This window comes from Rhinopithecus bieti, unplaced genomic scaffold (assembly GCF_001698545.2).
Source record: "Rhinopithecus bieti isolate Rb0 unplaced genomic scaffold, ASM169854v2 scaffold_11964, whole genome shotgun sequence".
NCBI classification, from domain to species: domain Eukaryota; kingdom Metazoa; phylum Chordata; class Mammalia; order Primates; family Cercopithecidae; genus Rhinopithecus; species Rhinopithecus bieti.
Window position 1 is genome coordinate 3,722,198 of NW_016807677.1, and position 12,226 is coordinate 3,734,423.

Sequence of the window (12,226 nt, forward strand, 5' to 3'; positions counted from 1 at the left end):
AATAGTATTTAATATCCTGATACTCAAATGGTACACCTGAATCGCCACTTGAATCAGACGGCCTTCAGCTGCCAGGCCCACAGCCTTGACCTTCATAAAGGACAGCTAAGCCGTTAGTTACACAGTTTGTCAATTCTATATAAATGAAAAGAAAGAACTTGGCAACTTCAACTCAGTGTTTATTGGGCATCTTACCATGTGTGGGTAATGCTGAGTATGCAGTACCACGCTTACCCCTAACCAACTGGTAATTATTTGCCTTGTGTCAGTGATAAGAACTGGAAAAGCCCTCCTTAGGCTCTAATACAGGAGATTTGAATTTGGCAAACACTGAGTCCCTATGATATGCCAAGCCCTGAGCCAGATAGGCACTTCCATTTTCAGGAAAACAGTGGCCTCTCAGAGTGACCCTGTGAAGTAAGTAATTGTACTCAATGGCTCAGAGTGCCTGATTGACCTGCCTGAAGTCACAGAGAAAAGTAACGAATCTCAAGTTCTGTCCCAGAAATGACAGCAAGTCCAGTGCTCTTTCCAGTGGGCCATGCAGGAGATGAGCTCCTAGCTGGATCCCTGTTCAGGCCTGTTTCTGGAAAGCAATGTAGCCAGTGGTAGTCTAAGAGAGCCCTGAGTCCTGATCACTGAGTAGTGACAAGGTACAGCCAAAGTCTGTGTGCAGTACTTCTAATTTAAATGAACACATACTGAGCTCTGGGTGGCACAATGAGGATGATCACTGCAGTTTTCCTTTAAGTAGCTTAACATAGCTCCTTTGAAACGTTAGTATAGATGCAGTTACATTGCTAGAATTGAATGCAGCTGACGTGTAGTATTAGATGCCTGGGATGCTATATGGGAGTCTTCATGATTTTCTTGCTTTACGTTTATTCCTTCTCGTCCACTTTCTAAGAAGACAGAAAAGAAAGGTTATGCTGCATAAAGGCTAGTGTGCTCCAGTATATATTAACATCTTAATGGGAAAGCTGTGCATGTACTGTATACATTTACTACTCTCTGACAAGAGGGAATTAAATGTCAGAAGGATTTGTAGCATCTATAATTGAATTGGTGCTGAGAAAAGCAAATCTTAAAGAAGAATAACATATTAGGATTAGCAAATAACGTGGCATTTTGTGAGCGCATGCCATTCAGTTTGTTCCCCTTCAGTAATAAAGTTGTGCTTTTTAAAATGCACACTTATTTTTGTTGCCGTGGACAGAGCTACCACAGATGACATGAATGGGTAGCTACACTTTTCAGATGGTGCCAGGTTTTCTTGAGTGTAATTTTTTTTTAAGTCAGATTATGGTTTTGCTTCAGATTTGGGGAATCCATTACCAGGCTTTTTCTTTCTTCCTAGCAAGAAGTAACAAATGACATCATAGTGGCTAAGCTCTGAGATAGACTAATCCCTACAACCCTAAGGAGCTGGAGGCAGCATTTTCATTACAAACACCGGTTCTGAGAGTTTTTAATTAAACTGACTTGCCCAGCAAGATCCCTGCCCAGGAAAGAAACTAAAACTGAGCCACGTAACGAAACTGTTGCAAAACGTCAGCAACAATTCTTTTCCTCCCGTCATCCACGGACGGGGGAAGCACAGAACGCCAAGCATCTGAACTGTCCCTAAATAAAGTAGGAGGACTAATATCATTAGAACCTCCCCATGGCTTAAATGTTAAAGATGAGAGCTAAGGTAGTTTACGACCTATGAAAAGAGTTCAAGTGTGTGTTTAAGCACCATGTTGCTAAATGTGCCTTACAGTCTGAGCCAGGGATGTTGGAGATGTGAGGGTGACCCAGTGCAGTGTGGCTGTCATGCCTCATGCTGCATACTTTATTGTGTATCACTGTGTCACCCTTCACTCCTCCTCAGAAAGCTTGGTGTCCTTTTGGCAAAAAGACTGACCTTGGACTCTGTGTAGCCAAGGACTTCAGGATGGGCAGGCAGCAGTTGCAGTGAAGGTTCCGCTCAGTGAGTCCTTCTGCCAAAGTCCCTATTTGCCAGAAGCTTGTCTAGGATGTACTAGCCACTCTCCAGTTATCCATGGATCCCTGCTTTGGCAGCAGAGTCTTCTAGGCTTATCACAGATCCATGATTATGGCATTTGCATGGCGGTTTATGCCACACATCTCATGCCAGGTGGTAAAGTAGCCATAGAAACCAGGATCTCTTGCAGAGCCCTGTTGAATACAGGCAGCATGGCTGCCAGAGTGCTGCATTTAAGACGACTCTGGCAAGGAGGTTGAGGAGTGAAAGCAAGTAGAGAAAGAAAAGTCTCCTAGAAGGAGGGGGAAGGAGACTGAAGTTTCACTAGCAGTCACCTTTCTTGTCAGGCCCTGGGGAACTACTGCCTTTAGAACTTCCCCCTTCATATTGCCCATGAGGAATGGATCGGGCCAGGTCAACTGGCCCAAGGTAAAGAAATCTGAGCAGTTTGGGGCATCACTCTTGGGAGTTTCTTTGAAATTTTTCTGTCCCACAATTTCTAAGATGCTAAAGCAAGCCCAGGGTTATTGAAGCTGTGACCCAAGCAGTAGTGGCCAACTTAACATTCTGCAAGCAGCTTGTAAACTCTCACCTGGAGCCAAGTTGTTTCAGCTTTTTGCCAGAAGAAAAGCTAACTCACGAATACTAAACAGCTCATGATTTATCTGTCACACTTAGAGCCATGGAAGTGACTGCAGGATGGGACAGGACAGGCAGGGAGGGTTGTACCACAACTGTGAGCTGTCAGGAACACCTCCCTGTAACTGCTGCCTGCCCACCCTGAAGCCCTCGGCTACACAGAGTCCAAAGTCAGTCTCTTTGCCAAAAGGACACCAAGTTTTCTACCTCTGAGGAGTGAAGGGTGACAGAGTGATACACAATAACTGTTACAGGGTTCATCTGCAAGTCAGAATCATTCAAGGACTAGGCCTAATTCACCTGAGGTCACAGGTGAAATGATTTGGGTGAGATTCTTAACTCCAGTTGAACTGTGTTATGTAATCATGCTTGGTTCTTTGAGGCTGGAATAACCTTTATGCTGTAATCATTCACCAAGCAAAAACATGGCTTTACTTTTCAGGATGATGAGGCAGAACTTAGGCCCAGAAACACCTGTTACTGTAAGAGGAACACTTGTAGCCTCTTAGGGAACAAGAAAACATGACTTTCTAAACTGAAGTGATGTCCATGTGCCTGAGCATCAGGTGTGTTTAAAAGTGCTTTCCACTCCCACATTTATTTTTCAATTGACAAGCTGGGGGCAGCTGTAGAATCTGCCTCTGGTTTCCTTGCCCAACCTATTCAGAAAATGAGCCGGGAATCTGAAGAGGATGTCCCCAGGAAAGCCAGCACTTCGTGGGACCTGAATGATGGGGTCTGCACCCTATAGGACCAGGATCTGTGGCTCATGGGGAAACCCATAGCTTTCCCACTTAGAAGTCATTTATCATGGAATTGGTCAGAGTCTTTGCCTTGGGAATGGAAGAGAAGGTCAAGCAGCTGACAGACTTTGTCGGAGCCATGCTTCTCTTAGTGCTCAGTATTTCCTTCTGTTTCTGGTTTTCATGTGACTCCAGTAGCCCAATGCCCTCCTGGGCAGCATCTTGCAGGGCTGCTTTATGTCATGAGTGAGGCACAGCCCGCAGGTGCAGGCAGCTCACCCCGGCCCTGCTGCCTTGAGCCAATCCGTAGCATTATGAACACTCACCCACCCTCCCCACACGTGGAAATAAAAGAACGGACTGAGATGACTCCAGAAACAGCTTTGGTTTTCATAGGGAAGGCCAAGACAGAGGCACTCAGTGAACAGGCACAACTCTATCAACACCTCCCACGTAAACCCAGGAGGTGGGAGTGGGGGTGGGAAGAGGCGTGAGGCACTCCTAACCGGCAGTGTTCCCTGTAAATTAAACATCAGTTACCTTCTGTGTCCATCTGCAGTAATTGAAGGCAGGAGAAATGTCTTGGTGATTAACTGGTGGTAGTAAACTTTCTGATCAAAGTGAGTATCAGGAGATAGCTGGAGAGATTACCCTTATAAATAAGTATCTGTAAAATATGTATGTCCTTGAGGGTGGGGAAGGTAACCAGAAGATCTAAGGTTCTAGTTTAATTTGGGCAAAGTGCAGGGAAAAATAGCAACACTGAGCATATTTAGCTCAAAGTTCATGGAGGGCAAAGGTCAAGTGAGTTTTGGCTCAAGAAATTAATCTCACAGATACAGGGAGGTTTTTGTTTTTCTTTGTCACAGAGCCTCTCTCTCTCTCTGTCTCTCCCCTTCCCCCTCCTCCCTCAGGCTTCCAGAATATCCCTTTGTCTAGGCATGGAGAGGAGGTGGTTTTTTATTAAGAGTGGACAAGAGCATGCCTTCCCCTAAATGGGTTAGAACTGTCCTGGACAGCTTCTCGAAGCTTTTCTCTGTTCTCAGTCTTCCTAGAACCTCTCTTCACCTCTTGCCTCTTGTGCCTAACATTCCCCTGTCCTCAATGTCTAGTCTCACTTCAATTTTAAGACATACAGAGTTCATTGAAAGACATAAATTTTAATAGGTCTGAGGCTTATGGCCATTGGAGATGAGTTAATTCTCATTCTCACAAAATTCCCTATTTTGACAGCTCCCTAAGAAAAACACAACTTGCTGGCTTTTCTGTTACTCTTTTTCACGTGTGCAGTTGGAGTGAACATCTCCAGTGTGTCAAGCGCCCTCCTCCAGCAGACACCCCGTGTCCAGCAGCACCCTACGGGGAATGCTCCCCTTCAACGAGCTCTGTCGTTTCTAAAAAGAAAAAAGAAAAAAAAGAAAGAAAGAAAAAAAACCAACTTCCCTTGGCTGAGTTCTGCCTTGTTGAAATGACTTTCAAGACAATGGGGGCTGTAGCATCTGCGGTCGGCAACACTTTTGGCTGAGGAGGGAGATTCCTCTCCACCACGTTTCAAGTTGAGCTTATTAGACACGTTGCTGGAGGGGCTCGCTCAGCTCGGAGCGGGCTAATTGGCTGCAGTGCACTCTGCCTCCAACCCAGCTCCCTTCTCCAATTAAACTCCCATCATCCTGTTGTCCTAGGCGACCTGCTGCTGCCTCTGATTTGGCATTTCTGTTTGGGTTTGGGTTTGGGTTTTTCTGTAGTCCTTTCAAAGATAACTTAATGAAACACTTTAAATACTCCATTTTAAAATTTAAACTCTTTTAATTAAAGCACTTTTCATGGAACCCTCAGTCACGAGTTATTTCCCCACATCCTTCAGTACTTAATCTCAGAGCAGAATTGGAAATATCGATAGAAAGTGTAAATCATGCCCTCCTGCTGAAAGCGTTGTATCAGGTTTCGGCTCAAAAGAGCACCATTACCTTTAGCTGTCACGGATCTGTACACTTGATCGATAAACTTCAAATATTATTAGAGGTGCAGGCTTCAGAGATTTGCTCTGTTCTTTGGAGAGAGACAGAGATAAATCTTTCTTAAAAATTGACTTGAATTTGCACTCTCAGTCTTCCTGGTGAAATGCATTTCTCTTAGGCGTCCAGCAACTGCAAGGGGGACAGATTTATAGGCCATGTGCTTCTTGTACTGAAAGATTCAAATGGTAAATCCTTCACATATGACTTCACAAATCATGTAAAGTTAAAAGATTTTTACCGTTTCTGTTGCTGCTGTGCTTAAATTGTAAGGTACAGCTAGTAAATCATTTTAATGGAGGTGTCGTACTTGACTCAATAAAAAAAAGACAATGGTTTAGCTTCCACTCCAAAATGTTAATGTATTAATCAACAGGAGAATAATTGTTTTTTACTGCATTATAAATCTCGGATGCCATTAGGATTTCAGCAAGAGGTGATGTAGCCACATTCCTAAATTAAAATTGTTTACACTGCCATACATCCATTCTGCATCGCCATAGCTCATTCTGGGTTCATTTTGGAGTTGTTCCCCAGCCAAACATGTCGTTCCTCAGTCGGAAGAAGACATCCTGAGGGAGTGATGCTTATAAAGGAAAATTAATTGCATTGCAAGGTGTTAAATAAATAAAATAAAAACCGTTGGTGGCAATGGACAATTATTCCTTGCTGTCTCTTTTGAAATAGGTTTTTAGGTTTTAAATTGAGGCTTACTCCCTCATACATCCTAAATGTAGCAAGCCTGTCATTTGTCTTTAGTCTTATAATCCTTGTTTTATCTCTAGGCAGCTGTGGCTTTTGAGCACCTTACTTTTCCTATGCATATCCCTGATCTTTCAGGGAATAAAAGTCATTGGGCATCTATAGAAAGATGCTTTATCTTCCTGTTGCCTACAGGTGTCATTCAGAGCACCCTCAAATAGTCAGGTCAGCCTCCTTAATTAGGCTCTGCAACTGGATACAGATGGAGTGAATGCCAAGACTAGGTCAGGGCCGGATAGACTATTTCTTCCTTCCCTGCCTCCCTAAGCTTGTTCCACATGCATTAACCCTCCTATGCTGCTTATCATGAAATTGCCTTGTGGGGAGAACAGATCAATTCAGCACTGGACAGGTCAGCCTGTTCCCTCAGTGTAACTTCAGTGTAACTTGATCCATCTCGCTTGTTCTCTCTGACTCCTCCATTAAAAAGAAGGTGACCCTCTGACCCTGGAGACAGTGTCGCCAGGGCTTCTGGTGCCTTGTAATAAACTCTACATCCCTATTCCTCTTCTGATTTCAACAGATTCCCGAGCAGGTGAAGAAGGCTCGATCAGGGCAGTGGATCATGCCGTGATCGGTGGCGTCGTGGCGGTGGTGGTGTTTGCCATGCTGTGCTTGCTCATCATTCTGGGGCGCTATTTTGCCAGACATAAAGGTAAGCAAGGCTTCAGCAGGCAGGAGCAGCGTGTCCCCACAGCTTCTGCCTTTGGGGACTTTACACGGTTGTCCTTGATAGGCAATTTGATGTATGTGGCCACATGGCCTATCTGATTCCTGAAACTGGAAGAGAAAAAAAAACAGAAATCTTAGCAGCCGCTGATTAGGACTCTGGGAGTTGATGAGTAGCACTCCTTGATTCGGATTTTCTCTAAATATAAAGCTCTGTAGAGTTGTTATTCTGCCATCCATAATTGGGGATAGATGAAACATGATAAAGTAGAGGCTGGTGTGCAAGATGTGGCATGAACCCCATAGGATAAACATGGAAAACCACATCCATAACCTGTTTTCTGGGAGGCAGAGGATTTCCCCCTGTCCCCTGTCCCCAGACTCTGTGTAAGCTGGTCACAATGGCTCTGCCTTAGTTTGATGTGCCCAAAAAAAAGACAATTTTTTTGCCTTAAAAGCCGCATAAATATGTATTTTTAAAATTATCAGTGCAATTGATTTAAATTGCCATTAATCATCACACTTATCAACTGTGCAGTCTGGATGGGCAATCATCTTTTCCAATGCCCCTCCTCTCTGCCCCATGCTGCTCTGATCCTCTTCTCCCCTCTTGGTAATTTATTCTTCCTTTTCTTTGTCCGCCCCCTGTCTCTCTCAGTTATTTTTCTCAAGCACTGTGCAATGAGCTTACAGGGTTTTCTAGGTGCTTGCATACTGCTTGACTGTTGAACTTGGGTTTGCAGGAAGGTCCCTTGAGCACAGCAGTGGAGGTCTAAGGTACATAAGCACCTTTAGGATACAGAGTGCCTGTCTCAAGCATAAAACAGTTTAGGACGATCAGAGCTGTCCATACTTCGGCCCTCTGCCCGCACTCAGGAGGCAGTCTGTTTGGCCAAGAACTCGCAGCCTCTCGGTGGTAAGCTTGATAGAGACAGGAGGTAAGGCCAGAGAGCAGGGCAGCATCTGAGCAGCAGCTGTGAAGGACCAGGGGAGGGGAACATGTGTGTCACTCTACAGCAAGATAAAAGGATACCGAGAAGCATTTGACCCCTTGCTTTCTCAGATTTGTCACTTTGAAAACCTGAAAATATAGCAAATGTCTCAATCTTTTTAAATAGAAGACTCTTCAGGAATACAGTATGTATCGGGAGGAAGAGTATTTGATTATGGCAGGCAGTTTAAGTTCTACCTATATAGCATACTGAGGTGCAGTCTTTGTCGTTCTCCATGTAAACTGTTGGGATTTGGTGATAAGAGTGTCCCCAACTTTGTAACGTCTATTGTCATTATAAAGTGGCTGTGCCAATTAGCAAATCCATGAATCCGGGTCCAGGCTAGAGTTACATGATGAGAGAGACTCCCTTGCTCATTAAGACAGATCTGAAACCTTGATCTCAGCCATTATAATGTCAAATTCTTTCTCAATCTGGAACCTCACTCTGAAATGGAAGACATAGGAAAATCAGACATACTTGTGCAAGTTCAAGCACATTCTCACCTATGGGTAGGCAATAACGATTCATATAGACAGGGGACTGTGGTTCAAATAAATGAGTTGAGATGACAACAGAAGCATCATCAGGGCCCTAATTCATTTATTGGCTAATTGCTCTTCCTTGCTTTGGTCTTTAACCATGTATGTGCACATATCTGGTCATTGGTGTTTACTGTTTATACATTAGTCAGCAGCTCTCCATCTTTCTGCATTTTTAGCTCCCACTCACGTCTTCTTCTGCTGACATCCTCTGGTCATAATCACTGCTCTAATGTCTCATTTGCTGAATTATATCGCAGCGGTTCAGTTGGAGTGGTGCCTTTGGAACCCCCGGATCCCCATTTGTCTCACCCGCCCCGCTCTCTTCTTCCAATTGTTTTTTTCCCCTCTGCTGCCTGCACACCACTTCGGCTGATGATGGCCATAAAGCAAGTTGCCATCTCTGTACCACTTTACACAGAGGCCATCAGACAGTCACGGTGCTTTACCCCTTCATCTTTCAGGTACATACTTCACTCATGAAGCCAAAGGAGCCGATGACGCAGCAGACGCAGACACAGCTATAATCAATGCAGAAGGAGGACAGAACAACTCCGAAGAAAAGAAAGAGTACTTCATCTAGATCAGCCTTTTTGTTTCAATGAGGTGTCCAACTGGCCCTATTTAGATGATAAAGAGACAGTGATACTGGAACTTGCGAGAAATTCGTGTGTTTTTTCATGAATGGGTGGAAAGGTGTGAGACTGGGAAGGCTTGGGATTTGCTGTGTAAAAAAAAAAAAAAATGTTCTTTGGAAAGTACATTCTGCTGTTTGACACCTCTTTTTTTGTTCGTTTGTTTGTTTGTTTAGTTTTTATTTCTTCCTACCAAGTCAAACTTGGATACTTGGATTTAGTTTCAGTAGATTGCAGAAAATTCTGTGCCTTGTTTTTTGTTTGTTTGTTGCGTTCCTTCCTTCTTTCCCCCTTTGTGCACATTTATTTCCTTCCCTCTCCCCCCCAATTTTGGATTTTTTCCAAAATCTCCCATTTTGGAATTTGCCTGCTGGGATTCCTTAGACTCTTTTCCTTCCCTTTTCTGTTCTTGTTCTTACTTTCTTTTGTTTATTTTTGTGGTAACTGCTTTCTGTTCCAAATTCAGTTTCATAAAAGGAGAACCAGCACAGCTTAGATTTCATAGTTCAGAATTTAGTGTATCCATAATGCATTCTTCTCTGTTGTCGTAAAGATTTGGGTGAACAAACAATGAAAACTCTTTGCTGCTGCCCATGTTTCACATACTTAGAGCAGTGAAGACTAGAAAATTAGACTGTGATTCAGAAAATGTTCTGTTTGCTGTGGAACTACATTACTGTACAGGGTTATCTGCAAGTGAGGTGTGTCACAATGAGATTGAATTTCACTGTCTTTAATTCTGTATCTGTAGACGGCTCAGTATAGATACCCCACGCTGTCCAGAAAGGTTTGGGGCGGAAAGAATTCCTCCTTTTTCCATGCCCTAAACAGACCTGACAGGTGAGGTCTGTTCCTTTTATATAAGTGGACAAATTTGAGTTGCCACAGGAGGGGAAGTAGGGAGGGGGGAAATATAGTTCTGCTCTGGTTGTTTCTGTTCCAAATGATTCCATCCACCTTTCCCAATCGGCCTTACTTCTCACTAATTTGTAGGAAAAAGCAAGTCCGTGTGTTGTGCGAATGACTGAATGGGACAGGGTTGATTTTTTTTTTTTTTTTCCTTTGTGCTTAGTTAGGAAGGCAGTAGGATGTGGCCTGCATGTACTGTATATTACAGATATTTGTCATGCTGGGATTTCCAACTCGAATCTGTGTGAAACTTTCATTCCTTCAGATTTGGCTTGACAAAGGCAGAGGGTACAAAAGAAGGGCCGGTATTGTTCTCACACTGGTCTGCTGTCGCTCTCAGTTCTCGATAGGTCAGAGCAGAGGTGGAAAAACAGCATGTACGGATTTTCAGTTACTTAATCAAAACTCAAATGTGAGTGTTTTTATCTTTTTACCTTTCATACACTAGCCTTGGCCTCTTTCCTCAGCCTTAAGAACCATCTGCCAAAAATTACTGATCCTCGCATGATGGCAGCCATAGTGCATAGCTACTAAAATCAGTGACCTTGAACATATCTTAGATGGGGAGCCTCGGGAAAAGGTAGAGGAGTCATGTTACCATTTACATGTTTTAAAGAAAGAAGTATGGGGATTTTCACTGAAACGTCTAGGAAATCTAGAAGTAGTCCTGAAGGACAGAAACTAAACTCTTACCATATGTTTGGTAAGGCTCCAGACTCCAGATAACAGTCCCTATGGAAAGATGGCATCAAAACAGATAGATCTATATATATATATAAATATATATTCTATTACATTTTCAGTGAGTAATTTTGGATTTTGCAAGGTGCATTTTTACTATTGTTACATTATGTGGAAAACTTATGCTGATTTATTTAAGGGGAAAAGTGTCAACTCTTTGTTATTTGAAAACATGTTTATTTTCTTGTCTTTATTTTAACCTTTGATAGAACCATTGCAATATGGGGGCCTTTTGGGAACGGACTGGTATGTAAAAGAAAATCCATTATCGAGCAGCATTTTATTTATCCCTCTCCTATCCCCAGGTACTTAACCAAGACAAAAAGCCACAATGAACATCCCTTTTTCAATGAATTTTATCATCTGCAGCTCTATTCCGAGCCCTTAGCACCCATTCTGACCATAGTATAATCATATCAAAGGGTGAGAATCATTTAGCATGTTGTTGAAAGGCTTTTTTCAGTTCTTTTAGAAAAAAGAAAAGAAAAAAAAAAAAACAAAATCACACCATTGCTCACAGAATTGGCATCTCATCTTTGGGACCTCCCATCTTTCTGTTTTGAAAAGTGTACAGTAGTGCAGTGTTCCTGATGTAACTTTATGGCTTACAATGTTGACATGTCTCAGGTTCCTGTGTTTCGATTGGTGTTTTCCGTCTCAGGTAGATTGCAAAGTGTAGGCCCCACACATTGGAAAAAAATAATAATAAAACAAAGCAAAAACAGGAAATTATGGATTTTAGTTGTATATTGGTTTATGTATTTTTTTCTTAAGTATACAGTGCACTGTTTGAAATGTATTGTTGAGTATTACTTTGTACAGGTTGATCACTTTTTTTAGAGTGAAGAAAGAACAAACTTGTTTTTTGTGTTTTTTAAAGGAATATAAAATAATGAAGGATGTATAATTGATGCCAAATAAGCTTGTTCTTTAGTCACACCGACGTCTTATTTTTCCCTTTAGGCCAGTTCTGTTTTTAAGGTGTACATGGACAATGTTACAGTGTAAGAAACTCCATATCCATATGTTCCCATTCGCATTTTGTATTGGTTCATGTATACCATTTTACAAAAGAAAAAGAAAAAAAAGAAGTACTATAAAATATCTGTCTTCTTAATAAAAAAATTAATGTTACAAAGTGATCCTTTAATCTCTTTATGGACTTCTTATGGACGCCGAGTGAGAGAAGAGATGGGCCTCTGGTCCCAGCTTCCTCCTTAGGACCGTGTGCGGGGCCGGGAACGCTGGCAGTAGATGCTAGGACATGCTGCCAGCTGGGTTGCTGGGGGCCGCACTCTCTCTCCTTCTCCTCTCATCCTTCCTGTCCTTGTTCTCTTCCCCACTCTCAGTGGACAGGTGAGCCGGGTGCCGTGTCGTGGCTGAGTCTGGGCTCCCACGTGAACTCAGCGATTTGTGCAGGTGTGCGAGCTGTCGTGGCGGGCCTGCCGGAACAGGCCGCTCCCGTGGATGTGTCTCCCGCACTCATCCCCTCTCTCACCGCCCCCCACCCTCACCAACTTCCCTGTGTTGGCTGCTCCACCTGTCTCTTACTTTGGGAGTTTGTGTCTTAACAATTCATTCTGCCTTCTTCA

At 43.1% G+C, this 12,226-nt stretch overlaps 1 protein-coding gene across 6 annotated transcripts in view; it reads left to right on the plus strand.

The window, feature by feature from the left end:
• CADM1 (cell adhesion molecule 1) overlaps window positions 1-11,772 on the plus strand; it is a 333,382-nt gene extending 321,610 nt beyond the window's left edge. For 5 of the 6 annotated variants that reach the window (XM_017883129.1, XM_017883130.1, XM_017883132.1 and 2 more), the window contains 2 exons: window positions 6,670-6,801; window positions 8,814-11,772. In XM_017883129.1, coding sequence (XP_017738618.1) covers window positions 6,670-6,801; window positions 8,814-8,932 — 251 coding nt within the window. In that variant the 3' untranslated portion in view covers window positions 8,933-11,772. The remainder of the gene's footprint in view (window positions 1-6,669; window positions 6,802-8,813) is intronic. The other variant, XM_017883133.1, reaches the window with a different exon arrangement.
• The last annotated feature ends 454 nt before the right edge of the window (window positions 11,773-12,226 follow it).